This window comes from Dermochelys coriacea, chromosome 4 (assembly GCF_009764565.3).
Source record: "Dermochelys coriacea isolate rDerCor1 chromosome 4, rDerCor1.pri.v4, whole genome shotgun sequence".
Classification (NCBI taxonomy): domain Eukaryota; kingdom Metazoa; phylum Chordata; order Testudines; family Dermochelyidae; genus Dermochelys; species Dermochelys coriacea.
Window position 1 is genome coordinate 82,634,363 of NC_050071.1, and position 15,390 is coordinate 82,649,752.

Consider the following 15,390-nt stretch of genomic DNA (forward strand, 5'->3'; position numbering starts at 1 on the left):
TTCTAATTGGTGGTTATAACCTTAATACATATTCTTCACAACTCAGAGATAGATGTAGGTTTCATTTTTAGAAGGTACACACTATACATTTTTTAAAGTGATTTATTTTGAAAACTTTTCAGATTAGTCCCTCCCTTCTCACATTTATCTCCAGACTTCTTCTCCTTGTCCAGATCTATTCCATCCCCAACAATCTTCTATTCATTGAACTTTTTGAAACTGCACTTTTAGAGAGAGGTAAAGGATTGGCTGTGTGTACACAAATTTGCAGAAGGACGATAGGGTTGAGGTCTGTTGTTTCTCACCTCTATATATTTATTTATTTAATTAAAAACATTTTTGCTGTTATCTCTGGAGACACAAATCCAGTCTGAGAACTTCAAAACTAAGCATCTCTGATGGTAGCTTTTAGACTGAGCACTGAGTCCCATTGGATAAATAGAAAGATTAACCTAAATAATCTATACAGAAGCCCCTGGAATCCCATAAGATTGGATCCCTAATCCATGAACTACAGGTATTGGAACTCTTTTACAAAACTTTTCTTAAACATAACATGAATATATTGTCTCATACTATAGAATTGGAATTTATAATCCCTATTCTATGATGAAATATCTTTGGGCTATAATGAATCTTAATTAAAACTATCTTTAGATAGGTTTTTTCCTCAAAAAGCATTTTATCCAAAAAATCCAATTTAAATAAAAAAAATCAGATTTTTTTTTTAAAAGAGCATTGATTTTTATCCACCTTGGCACTTTTTTATATGAGTGGAAAATGGCTTATTTTGACTAAAAAAGCAAACATCAGGCTTAAATTGATCTAAAAGAATGTCCATGCAGGGGTTTCACCAGTTCAATTAAATAGGTTTAAAATTGTATCTTAGTTAAATCAGTGCAATTTCTGCATTTAGATGAGAGACACTTCCTTTAGATGTGAAAACATCAAAGAAAACAAAGTAAGCCCTTTCTAGTCTGAGCTTTATAACCAGAACTTCATTCTCCACCCCACCCCCCCGGGAAAGTGGGGCACAGACATAATTGCAGTAACAGAAACCAGTATAGGGGTAATTTTAAAGTCCTACCTACACTACAGAAACTGTGGTGTTTGACACCCACATGCCCTTTTACCTCCTGTTTCCCTCACCTCAAACCAGTATTACACCAATTTGTCCTGCTGGCATGGGCAGTCAACTGTTCAATGCTCATTATAGCAAAGTGTGCAGACATTTCCTTCTGCTAGAACTCTCAAGCTGTCTGTGCACAAAGGATTTTCTGAAAATCTCCCATTGTTGCTCTAGAGCTGGTGCAAGTCTACTTCCAATAGATCATGGACCCATGGAACCCTGATAATAGACTGTCTGCTGGCATCTTTTCTGTTCCATCGTTCAACCCAGTGGCCTGTCTACACTAACACCCCCGCCTTTGCCAGCACCAATGGTGCTGAACTGATGGTTGGATTTTAAAAACTTCTCAGTGTAAAGCAAAGTGTAAAAGGCATTGCTAGGGGGATGTTGAGCACAGTTGACTATCAACACAGGCTGGAAGGAGAATGGGGGTTTGGAGGCAAGTTTGGAGGCAGTTGCTTTAGTATAGACATACCCTGAATGCGGTTCATTGTTAGTAATTACCAGTTAAACTGAATTCCCCTATGTATTCTTGGATGAGTTCATGTGAAAAAGCATCTGCTGCTCATACAAGTAAATGTGAATGTTTACATATAATTGGGATCTTTTTCCTTCCCCTAGAGATTTGATTTGAATTTTACAACAGGAGGACTAATGTTTGTTTAGCTCTTTTCCCATTTGCTCTCTGCCAGTCTGGAGCCATTTCCTCTCAAACTGTGGCACTGCTGCACTGTCTATGACCTTCTACACCAATTCCTGTGTCACTCTGCAGTATTTCTCAGAAAATTCAGCTTACTGTGCAGCTTCCATACCATACCATTGTGTACTGTGCCATCAAATAGATAATTATTTTTAAAGTTTTTTTTATCATCCTTATCCACTGTGATTTCTTACCCAGTTCCTCCTCCTGATCACCCCTTTTGTTCAGATGTCTTGCTGCTGAGTATCACTGTCTCTTGGTTCTTGTTGAACATGTATGATTTAAGCAGAGCACTCCTGGCTGGTTAGAAGATAAAACTTGCAAATTATAGACAATAACATTCTGTAAAATAAATTTTTATGAATTAAACCATGAGTTTGCAATTGCTTCAGTAAAGTACCCCACAATAAGGGCTTTTGATTTTTAGGTTTTAACTAATAAACACAGATAAAACACCCATCATTTAATTAAAAAAAATCCAAGTGGAGTTTTATCCAATAAACACTGGAAAAATTTTGGAAATAGTTACTTGTATCTAAGTGCTTGTCACACTACTAGGTGTGATTTCTAAAGCGCACTAAGATGTTCGTCAGTGAAGACCCTGCTGGTGCGCACTGAAGACCCTAAAGATTTCCTAAACAGTACTGTGTTAAAGTGCACTAGGGAACATTATAAAGAAATTACTCATTACTGTGAAGTGTATAATATGTTGCTCAGTACAGTATATACAATGAGAGCCCCCCCCAACCCCTTATTTTTGGACATGTACATAAAATTAATAAACCCTGTCAAACAGAAGTCTTGCCCTCAGTCAATAGGGAAGCACTGCTCTTTGTGTTGAAGCATAGGACTTTTAAGACTGAAATATGAAGGGATCAAATTGTGCAGTGAGCCCACTTTGTAGAATTGTGTATATGGGATTATAGTGCCTGTGATTTGGAGTAATTCCTGATACAGAAAGGGATCTACTCTTAAAGTATTGAGCTGACATCCTTTCCTCTGCTTGTAAAGAGGTACTGAGTTGAGAAGAAGGAAAAAGTCCCATGATGTGAGACAAAAATAGGTGTTTAATATGTATAGTTTCTTTGTCCTGGATTACATTAAAACTAGTTTTGAATGTAGAAATTTGTGGCAGATGCTCCATTGGATCCATTACTACTCTAGAATGAGGAAAAAGATACTCAATGCAACTATATAACGTAAACAAGTATGTGTGTTAGAGAATGATCCTAGGGGAAAACTTGAATGGCTTTTGTTTCTAGGACCCTCTGAAGTACCAATCTGTTAAATTTCTTTAGAAATGTAAGTGGAATATTTTATGCAGCTGATTCTCTCCCCATTTCTTTTTAAATTGAGAGATGGTGAATAATTTTATATCCCTCCTATGAATAAGGCACATAAATCCTGAAGTAATCCCATGACTGACATTATGAATTTGCTGTGTGAAGCAAATTGTCTCAAAAATAATGAGTCAGAATCCTAAAAATATTTGTGTTAGTATTTTTCAGGCTCAGGAAAATGTTTAGAAAACCCTCAGCTGTCCAAACCATCCTTTCTGCCTAAGGGGAAAGAGAAGTCCTCGCCTTATATATGGCATTCCAGATCTGTGGAACTCCTTACCTGCTTATGATGCTAGCTTTTAAGTGCTAGGAGACATTCATATGAAAGAACTCTATGAAATAGTGTAAGGTTGATTCATTGATTGTGCTACGATTTATAAAAAATATTACTATAATGGTAGCACCTAAAGGCTCTGATTGGGGATCAAGAACCCATTAGAAGTGTGTTGTGCCAGACCAAGTGTGGGCAAACTTTTTGGCCTGAGGGCCACATTGGGGTGCAAAACTGTATGGAGGGCCAGGTAGGGAAGGCTGTGCCTCCCCAAACAGCCTGGCCCCTGCCCCCTATCTGTCCCTTCCCACTTCCGGCTCCCCTCAGAACCCCTCACCCATCCAACCCCTCCTGCTCCTTGTCCCCTGACCGCCCTCTCCCAGGACCTCCACCCATAACCGCTCCCTGTCCCCTGACTGCCCCCCGCCCGAACCTCTGCCCTATCCAACCGCCCCCTGTTCCCCATCCCCTGACTGTCCCCTCCCGGGACCCCCACTCCTAATTGCCCCCCCCCGGGGCCCCACCTCCTATCCAAACATCCCCTGCTCCCTGACTTCCCCTCAGGAACCCCTACCCCTTATCCAACGCCCTGGCCCCCTTACCATGCTGCTCAGAGCAGCATGTCTGGGAGCCGTGCCGAAGCCAGACACGCTGTCCTGCATGAGCGCGCAGCCCTGCTGCCCAGAGTGCTCCCCGCACGGCAGTGTAACTGTGAGAAGGGGCCGGGGCTAGCCTCCTGGGCCAGGAGCTCAGGGGCTGGGCAGGATGGTTGTCTGGCCCGCAGGCCGTAGTTTGCCCACCTCTGTGCTAGACACTATGCATGTATCATAAGAAAAAGATAGTGTATTAATTGCACCAAAATGCACTGAGCCATCAGACTCTTTTTAAATCAGGTTACGGTTTTGGCAGATATAAGTTCTAACACTTCATTTGTGTTTGGACTTCTCCCCAGATTTAGAGGAAGGATTTTTGACGTTTTCCCCCTTCTTTCAATAACTTTTACATTTACCAGTAGCACATTTCCAAAGTGCTGTCTCTTCAGCAAGGGACTGAACCCTTTTCTGTATTTAAAAGTTGTACTGGAATAACATAGAATCATAGAATATCAGGGTTGGAAGGGACCCCAGAAGGTCATCTAGTCCAAACCCCCTGCTCAAAGCAGGACCAAGTCCCAGTTAAATCATCCTAGCCAGGGCTTTGTCAAGCCTGACCTTAAAAACCTCTAAGGAAGGAGATTCTACCACCTCCCTAGGTAACGCATTCCAGTGTTTCACCACCCTCTTAGTGAAAAAGTTTTTCCTAATATCCAATAATATAGATCAGAGTATAACATGGGACTGTCTTGCATCCATGTACAAATTCTCTCCCATTAACAGATCTGTGCACTTAAGTCAACATAATTAGTCTGGTTTGCAATCAATGCAACTCCATATCTGGATGATTTAACTGGGACTTGGTCCTGCTTTGAGCAGGGGGTTGGACTAGATGACCTTCTGGGGTCCCTTCCAACCCTGATATTCTATGATTCTATGATTCTATGATCTGTCGCAGTTAGGTCGGGTTTGGCAGCAATGTGGCTGCATCCTACTTCCCATGTAGTCAAGGCCTGAATTGCAGATCCTGCCTGCTCCTTCTGGACATGCTTTTAGAATCACACTCTGGTGTGGACGTCCCCTCCACCCTCGTTTTGGTGCTATAGAGGCTAATATCTTAAAATTAAAAAATGCCTATTTAGGTAATCAGCTTAAAAATAAGTATCATGGATATTCATGGCTAGCACTTTATTTAATAGAAAAGTGCTTTGGAAAATTTAAAGGGCTCATATTTTAAAATGTTTCACAGGGCTGAGCAAAACCTGTTTTGACATAATGCTCCCAAGATTTAATGTTTGCTACTGACCTCTCACTGAGGTGTACCAAGGTGCAACATTTGTCTTTGTATCCAAGTGAACTGCTGGTCCAGGAATTTTGCTTCCCTGAGGTCTTGTAAATCTATAAAAACATTACACTGTTTTCTAGAACATTTTTTTTAGTTGCTTAGAGTGCTGGACCTGGCAAGTGTCCGACTGTTGACTGATGAGATTGTAAATAGGAGACAATTTTCTTTAGGATATATAATAGAATTATTGCAAATCAGAGAATTTAAACCCCAATATGTCATAAGATGCTCACTTCAAGTGCCCTTGTCAACATTTTTGGAAAATGCCATTGATTTTGTTTTAATAATTTGGATAGAAGGAGTGTCTTGTAAAAAGCAGGTGATTTTACTGTTTTGGGCTTTGTTTTTTCTCTTCTTTCTTATGCAGCTTATTCCTTTATCTTTGGTAATAGGTGTTCTTTTATTTCAGAGTCATTTGTCTGGAAATGCACATGAATCGCTCCAATCTAGGAGGGTGGTCATTTCTCATAACATGGATAAAGCTCTGAAAGAAGGTGAGTCTTACCTGGGAGCATGGGTGCATAGATTGTGAACCTCTACTCAGATTGGTGAACAGTTACTTGCAAAAGTAATCCCATTTACATTTAGGGGACTTCTTGCAAAGTGAGATGCTACTCAACAGTGTGTAAAGATATCAAAATATGATTAAAATTCTTCCGATACAACACATTTTGTCCTGGATTAAAATAATGGTGGAAGGAAGGGAATCTTCAAAGATGTAATAATTCTATAGACAGTAGAAAGTCACAAAATGTAAGTGTCGCACTATCACTGGCATCTCTTCTTTTTAACCATTGTAAAAGACAAAGGAAAACTCAAATGTAGTAAATTTCAACAGGATTAGTAGATAGAAATTATCTAATATGATGTTGTTATAGTCAATAATACATGTTGCTTTCTTGGTCTTTATACTTGCTTCCATGTGTGTAGTTAAGATGCATCTGCTCTACTGACCAAAACAAGTTTCTACTACTGTTGGTGCTGTTCAGCTATGGAGGAGCCCAGGAGTTAGATGCTACATGTATTGGTTCATTAGGGAGCATAGGTTGATGAGAGTTAGCTGGATTTTATTCTGCATCATCAGCAAATTTTGTTGAAAATTAGAGTTGTAACTGATAGGTTTCAAAATGTAGTTGTAAACGGAATTGTCATCAAGCAGGGTGTGTTTCTAATAGGTTATGTCAAGGCTGATTCCCCACTCTGGCACTTCAAGTGCAGAAGGTGGGGGCCTGCAAGGATTTTAAAAATTAATACTGGCCATTCCAGGCTTGTATTAAACTTGCAAGGTTACAGCTTCTCTTTAACCTTGGATGGGTAGGTGCTGTCACCAGCCAAGTGCAAAAAACCCCTTTGAAACCAGAAAGACGCACTTGGGAATTTCTTCCTGTGAGGTATCCTCAAGCCCTTTCACCTCCCCTCCAGGGAGGAGCTGAGAAAGAAAAACAAAGGAAATCAGCTGTTGCCACCAACTAATTAAACAACGTATGCACAAACCTCTTAGGACACAAAAAATCCTATCCTATTCTTAAAAAAGGTAAATTATATTAAAAACAAAAAGAAAGAAAATACATCTGGAACTTAGGCTTTTGCTAGATTTAAAAAACCCACTTACAAAAATTAAACATCAAGAATAACCTTCTTGAGGTCCAGCTTAAAGGTTACAAGCAAAACAAAAGCCTTTGGGGTTAACACAGAGGAGTCCACAAGTCAATAAAAAGTAAACAGAAATAAACCTAATTGCGTATTTCTAAACATTCCTGATCTACTTGCATATCTGGGTTGTTAAATAAGTAGTCTAGATATGATCTGATGATTTTCATATCTGGCGTTTAGCTTCTTACAGCATAACTGTTCCCTCTTCCCTGGAGACCACAACATACAGACAAAGGGAAGATTTTTCCCAATTTTAAAAAGTTCTAGCCCTCCCATTGGCTCTTTTGGCCACTCCTTTCCTTTTACCTGTGGACTTGTTAACCATTTACAGGTAAAGCAAGTAGAGAACAACCACTAACAGGGGTTTTATAGTTAACTGGCTAGCTGGGTGTCCATAAAAGGGAACTACTCTCCCCCCTCCCGCCCCTTCATTTATCACAGGTAAAAAGGGATCGGTTCTGAACCTTACACTGTTTAACATTTTTAACAATGAACTGGAAAAAGTATATAATTGCTGATAAAGTTTGCAGATGACACACACATTGTGGGAGTGATAAATAGCAATGAGAACTGGTCTCTGATACAGAGCGAATTGGCTTGCTTCGTAAAATGAGCGTAAGCAAACAATATGCATTTAAATATAAACAAATGTGAGATTACGCATCTGGGAACAAAGTATGCAGGCCATCGATACAAGATGCAGGATTTTATCCTGGGAAGCAATGTCTCTGAAAAAGATTTGGGGGGTCATGGTGGACAATCATCTGAACATAAGCTCCTAGTGCGATCTTGTGGCCAAAAGGGCTAATGGGATCCTTGGATGCATAAGTGGGGGAATATTGAGTAGGAGTAAAAAGGTTATTTTACCTCAGTATTTCATAGTGGTGTGACAGCTGCTGGAATACTGTGTCCTGTTTTGGTGTCAACAATTAAAGAAGGATGTAGATAAATTTGAAAAGGTTCAGAGAAAAGCCTAAAGGAATAGAAAACCTGCATTATATGAGAGATTGAGCTCATTGAGTCTATTTAGCTTATCAAAGAGAAGGTTAAGGAGTGACTAAATCACAGTCTATAGGGACTTTGAAGAGTCCTCTATTATCAAATTTCTGTTCTCCATTAAGCTAGCAAAGATATAACAAGATCCAATGTCTGCAAGTTTAAGCTAGATAAATTTAGGTTGTAAATAAGGTGCAAAATTTTAACTGCAAGGTTAATTAACCATTGGAACAATTTACCAAGGATTGTGCTGGATTCTCCATTACTGTAAATTTTTAAATCAAGAATAGATGTTTTTTTCTGAGAGATGCTCTAATTCAAACAGGAATTAATTCATGGTTACTCAGGAGGTCAGACTAGAAGATCACAGTGGTCTCTTCTAACCTTGTAATCTATGAATGCAAAATTAAGGAATACTAATGCTCATTTGTATGCTTCCTGTTAATAGCATATGCAAACAGCACAAACAGTTGTTCATGAAAAAAGAAAAGGAGTACTTGTGGCACCTTAGAGACTAACACATTTATTTGAGCATAAGCTTTCGTGAACTACAGCTCACTTCATCGGATGCATCTAAGGTGCCACAAGTACTCCTTTTCTTTTTGCGAATACAGACTAACACAGCTGCTACTCTGAAACCAGTTGTTCATGAGCAACTGGAACACAAAAGACCAAGTCCTCAGAGGCACCAGGCACCTGCAACTTCCACTGATTGAAACAGGAGCTCTAGGTGTTCATAACATCTCAAGAAAGGCACAAAGATCTAGTGATATGGTTATACACACAAAGGGTCTGAGCTGGCTTCATTACAATTACTGGAGTGGAAATCTATCAACTTCATGAAAAAACTCGTACAGATACAGACAGACATCATCTTGCTCTCCAAATGCAAACAGATGGACGTCATACTAAAAGGACTGAAGGTAAAAAATCCATTACAATCTACATACCACACAGACTATGCTGACAGCTTGTGCCACACACTCTCAAAGAAACTGCGGAACTACCTGATCAACATCCTCTATAGCAAACAGGGAAAGATTAAGAATGAGCTCTCAAAACTGGATACTCTCATAAAGAACCAACCTTCCACACAAACTTCCTCGTGGCTGGACTTTACAAAAACTAGACAAGTCATCTACAACACACACTTTGCTTCCCTACAAAAGAAAAAGGACACTAAACTCTCGAAACTACTACATGCCATAAGGGGCCACAACAGTGGTTCCCTTAACCCACCCAGCAATATTGTTAATCTATCCAACTATACTCTTAGCCCAGCAGAAGAATCTGTCCTATCTCAGGGCCTCTCCTTTTGCCCCTCCACCTCCACGAACATGATACAGTTCTGTGGTGACCTAGAATCCTATTTTCGATGTCTCTGACTCAAGGAATATTTCCAACACACCTCTGATCAACATATTAACCCACAGAGACCTTCCTACCAAGATTACAAAAAGAAGGATTCTGGGTGGACTCCTCCTGAAGGTCGAAACAACAGACTGGACTTCTACATAGAGTGCTTCCGCCGACACGCAGGGGCTGAAATTGTGGAAAAGCAGCATCACTTGCCCCATAACCTCAGCCATGCAGAACACAATGCCATCCACAGCCTCAGAAACAACTCTGACGTCATAATCAAAAAGGCTGACAAAGGAGGTGCTGTCGTCATCATGAATAGGACGGAATATGAACAAGAGGCTACTAGGCAGCTCTCCAACACCACTTTCTACAAGCCATTACCCTCTGATCCCACTGAGGGTTACCAAAAGAAACTACAGCATTTGCTCAAGAAACTCCCTGAAAAAGCACAAGAACAAATCCGCACAGACACACCCCTGGAACCCCGAGCAGGGGTATTCTATCTGCTACCCAAGATCTATAAACCTGGAAATCCTGGACGCCCCATCATCTCAGGCATTGGCATCCTGACAGCAGGATTGTCTGGCTATGTAGACTCCCTTCTCAGACCCTATGCTACCAGCACTCCCAGCTATCTTCCAGACACCATTGACTTCCTGAGGCAATTACAATCCATTGGTGATCTTCATGAAAATACCATCCTAGCCACTATGGATGTAGAAGCCCTCTACACCAACATTCCATACAAAGATGGACTACAAGCCATCAGGAACAGTATCCCCGATAATGTCACGGCTAACCTGGTGATTGAACTTTGTGACTTTGTCCTCACCCATAACTATTTCACATTTGGGGACAATGTATACCTTCAAATCAGCGGCACTGCGATGGGTACCCGCATGGCCCCACAGTATGCCAACATTTTTATGGCTGACTTAGAACAATGCTTCCTCAGCTCTCGTCTCCTAATGCCCCTACTCTACTTGCGCTACACTGATGACATCTTCATCATCTGGACCCATGGAAAAGATGCCCTTGAGGAATTCCACCATGATTTCAACAATTTCCATCCCACCATCAATCTCAGCCTGGACTAGTCCACACAAGAGATCTACTTCCTGGACACCACAGTGCTAATAAGCAATGGTCACATAAACACCACCCTATATCGGAAACCTACTGACCGCTATTCCTACCTACGTGCCTCTAGCTTTCATCCAGATCATACCACAAGATCCATTGTCTACAGCCAAGCTCTACGATATAACCGTATTTGCTCCAACCCCTCAGACAGAGACAAACACCTACAAGATCTCTATCAAGCATTCTTACAACTACAGTACCCACCTGCTGAAGTGAAGAAACAGATTGACAGAGCCAGAAGAGTACCCAGAAGTCACCTACTACAGGACAGGCCCAACAAAGAAAATAACAGAACGCCCCTAGCCGTCACCTTCAGCCCCCAGCTATAATCTCTCCAACGCATCATCAAGGATCTACAACCTATCTTGAAGGACGACCCATCACTCTCACAGATCTTTGGGAGACAAGCCAGTCCTTGCTTACAGACAACCCCAACCCGAAGCAAATACTCACCAGCAACGACACACCACACAACAAAAACACTAACCCAGGAATCTAACCTTGCAACAAAGCCCGTTGCCAACTCTGTTCACATATCTATTCAGGGGACACCATCATAGGGCCTAATCACATCAGAGGCTCGTTCACCTGAGCATCTACCAATGTGATATATGTCATCATGTGCCAGCAATGCCCCTCTTCCATGTACATTGGCCAAACTGAACAGTCTCTACGTAAAAGAATAAATGGACACAAATCAGACGTCAAGAATTATAACATTCAAAAACCAGTCGGAGAACACTTCAGTCTCCTTGGTCACTCGATTACAGACCTAAGAGTGGCAATATTACAACAAGAAAACTTCAAAAACAGACTCCAATGAGAGACTGCTGAATTGGAATTAATTTGCAAACTGGATACAATTTAACTTAGGCTTGAATAGAGACTGGGAGTGGATGGGTCATTACATAAAGTAAAATTATTTCCCCATGTTATTTCTCCCCCTACCCCACCCCCCACTGTTCCTCAAACGTTCTTGTTAACTGCTGGAAATGGCCCACCTTGATTATCACCACAAAAGGTTTTCCTCCTTCCCCCCCTCCTTCGTGCTGGTAATAGCTCATCTTAAGTGATCACTCTCCTTACAGTGTCTATGATAAAAACCCATTGTTTCATGTTCTCTGTGTGTGTATATAAATCTCCCCACTGTATTTTCCACTGAATGCATCCGATGAAGTGAGCTGTAGCTCACGAAAGCTTATGCTCAAATAAATTTGTTAGTCTCTAAGGTGCCACAAGTACTCCTCTTCTTTTTGGGAAAACAGCTGGAAGCAGGATTGGGCCCAATTCTGCAAAGTCCTGAGTACCTCAGTGATGTGTTCAGCCTGTTCAATTCCTTTTGTTCAATTTCTGTATGGAAATGGAGCCAGGTTTCTCATATCAGGTGCTGAGTACCTGGCAGGTCTGAATTCCTAAATCTTGCTCATTTTTTAAATGTAATCATTTGGGATTTAAATAGTCATTAGAAGCCACTTATAATTGATGGAAAAAGAAGCCTGAGGCACTTTTTATGCAACACAGGAAGTTTAAGGTGTTTCATTTTCTACAGGAGCTGAATTTTTTAAATTAACCTTTAGGAATGCCCAGGCACTGTTGTAATTGCAGTCCCCAGCTGTGTGCTGTTCAGGGATCTTTCTTACGCAGATCTTAGCACCCAGGATACTTAGCTGAATTACAGATTTGAGTGTTAGAGAGACGAGGTGTGGGAGGTAATATCTTTTATTGGACCAACTTCTGTTGATGGGAGAAACAAGCTTTTGAGCTTACACAGAGCTCTTCTTCCGTGATGGTAAAGTAGCTGTAATAAACCTCTAATGATCCCTGTTAGTGCTGACATTTGCTTGCTACCTGTATCTATACACAAACTTCAAATTTTAAGCACATTTGTAAGCAGCAATAATAAGTTCTGTCTTCAGGAAATGATTATGAGCTACCAAAAGCTATTATGCCCATGCTTTCTCTCCATCTTTCCCCAGAAATTAAACAGCGTCAGTGTTTGTTCTGGTCTCTCTCTGTAACAACATAATTCTGATGTGGATCCTTTGGGATTTGATCAGATGAATGCTTTTTAGCTTCACATTGTAACGCCTGGAGGATTGTGCACTTTAGCTCAAAAATAGTACTGATTAACAGCTACCTATATATTAGGATTTAGGGTTTTCTATACAAATGTTATTGCTATATTGAATCATAAACATTGTTGAAAATTGAAAGGGGAAAATTGTGCATTGGAAATGGTTCATAAGACAATTCGAGTAATAGGCTCTTGGGCTGTGGAGTGGTGAGGAAGATTAGTTTGATTATATTTATTTTTAGTAATCACCTATTTGTATAACATCATAAATGTATTGTGTTTTTGCAACCCAGAGTAAGATGTGCTTGTGACGTGTTGGATCACAGAAACCCCCTTGGGACTGCCATCTGATTTGTCTAGATTACCTCTGAGCCTGTTTTCCCTGCCAGCTTGGGACTTCGGTGCCTTTGTCTAATTTGAGCCAGACACGCTTGCCTGCTGCAAACACAGATCCAAGTGTGAACCACGTCCCCCACAAGCTGCAGGCTTAACTGAAAACAGCTTAAGAAGTGTTCCTGTCTCCAGCACTTAGATACCCAACCCCCAATGGGGTCCAAACCTCAAATAAATCCGTTTTACTCTGTATAAAGCTTATACAGGGTAAACTCATAAATTGTTTGCCCTCTATAACACTGATAGAGAGGTATGCACAGCTTCCCCCCACCCCCTGGTATTAATACATACTCTGGGTTAATTAATAAGTAACAAGTGATTTTATTGAATAAAAAAAGTAGGATTTAAGTGGTTCCAAGTAATAACAGACAGAAGAAAGTGAATTACCAAGAAAAATAAAATAAAACATGCAAGTCTAAGCCTAATATAGTAAGAAAACTGAATACAGGTAAATCTCATTCTCAGAGATGTTTCAATGCTTTTTTCACAGACTGGACGCCTTCCTAGTTTAGGCCCAATCCTTTCTCCTAGTACAGTCCTTGTTCCAGCTCAGGTGGTAGCTAGGGGATTTCTCATGACTGCAGCCCCCTTTGTTCTTTTCCACCCCCCTATATATCTTTTGCGCAAGGCAGGATTCCTTTGTCCCGCTCTGGGTTCCCACCCCTCCTTCTAAATGGAAAAGCACCAGGTTAAAGATGGATTCCAGTTCAGGTGACATGATCACATGTCCCTGTAAGACTTCATTACCCACTTGCCAGCACACAGGAAGACTTACAAGTAAACAGAGCCATCTACAATCAGTTGTCCTAGTTGATGGGAGCCATCAAGATTCCAAACCACCATTAATGGCCCACACTTTGCATAATTACAATAGGACCTCAGAGTTATATTTCATATTTCTAGTTTCAGATGCAAGAATGATACATTTATACAAATACGACGACCACACTCAGTAGATTATAAGCTTTGTAATGATACCTTACAAGTGACCTTTTGCATGAAGCATACCCCAGTTACACTCATTAGCATATTTTCATAAAATCATATAGAGTGCAACGCCACAGTACTCTTTATCCCAAAGAGCTTAGAAGCTCAGATAGACGAATCAGGGCAGTAATTCATGTAAGGGAGGGATGTAGAGATAATTATGAGGAGAGTAAGATAAGATAAATGCCTCGGAGAAACAAGTTTAAAGGAGAGGAGGGCAGAGGGAGGGTGCTTAACAGAGTAAAAGTGGGAGTTGGTTTCATGCTGTAGGTGCAAAGACAACAGTGGGAGGAGGAAATGAAAGCAGTAAAGAGTGGGGATTAAGAAACATGGGGGAAGGGGAGTGAGAGACAATGAGACCAGAGATGTAGACAGAGTTACTGTAACAGGGTGGCTTATCCTAAGGAAAGGAGGCCTGGCCTGGGGCCAGCCTATCCTGGTCGGTAAAGAGAGGAATCAGGTGATTTCCATTATAAGAGCACCAGGAAGCTGCAGAGGGAGGGGGAATCTCAGGAAGTTGTGGCAGAAACTACAGAGAGCAAGGAAAGGCTCCTGCAGAAAAGACCCTGGAACCAGGGGAGTTGCTGCAGCAAGGAGGAAACACCAGGGGAGTTTGGAAGTCTGAGCCTGAGGGCTGAGCTCCAGCCAGTAAAGCCTTGTAGTTGTGATGGAATTGGGACCCAGGTCTGGGAAGGAGGGCTGGGGACTCCCTACCTCAGGAAGACAGACACTGAAGATTTTCAGAGTAGCAGCCGTGTTAGTCTATATCCGCAGAAAGAAAAGGAGTACTTGTGGCACCTTAGAGACTAACAAATTATTTGAGCATACGCTTTCGTGAGCTACAGCTCACTTCATCGGATGCATACAGTGGAGAATGCATTGGGGAGATTTTATATACACAGAGAACATGAAACAATGTGTTACCGTACACACTGTAACAAAAGAGAGTGATCAGGAAAAGTGAGCTATTAACAGCAGGAGAGCGGGGAGGTAGGGTGGGGAACCTTTTGTAGTGATAATCAAGGTGGGCCATTTCCAGCAGTTGACAAGAACAGTAGGGGGGGAAATAAACAAGGGGAAACAGTTTTACTTTGTGAAATGACACATCCACACCCAGTCTTTGTTCAAGCCTAAGTTAATTGTATCCAGTTTGCAAATTAATTCCAGTTCAGCAGTCTCTCGTTGGAGTCTGTTTTTGAAGCTTTTTTGTTAAAGAATTGCTACTTTTAGGTCTGTAACAGAGTGACCAAAGAGACTGAAATGTTCTCAGACTATTTTTGAATGTTATAATTCTTGATGTCCGATTTGTGTCCATTTATTCTTTTATGTAGAGACTGTTCAGTTTGGCCAATGTATATGGAAGAGGGGCATTGCTGGCACATGATGACATATATCACATTGGTA

General features: G+C 41.0%; 1 protein-coding gene across 5 annotated transcripts in view; it reads left to right on the forward strand.

The window, feature by feature from the left end:
• The window catches only part of SNX25 (sorting nexin 25), a 180,155-nt gene that overhangs the window by 33,706 nt on the left and 131,059 nt on the right, over positions 1–15,390 (forward strand). For all 5 annotated transcript variants that reach the window (XM_038398924.2, XM_038398923.2, XM_038398921.2 and 2 more), the window contains exon 2: positions 5,788–5,872. In XM_038398924.2, the coding sequence (XP_038254852.1) occupies positions 5,788–5,872 (85 nt within the window). The remainder of the gene's footprint in view (positions 1–5,787; positions 5,873–15,390) is intronic.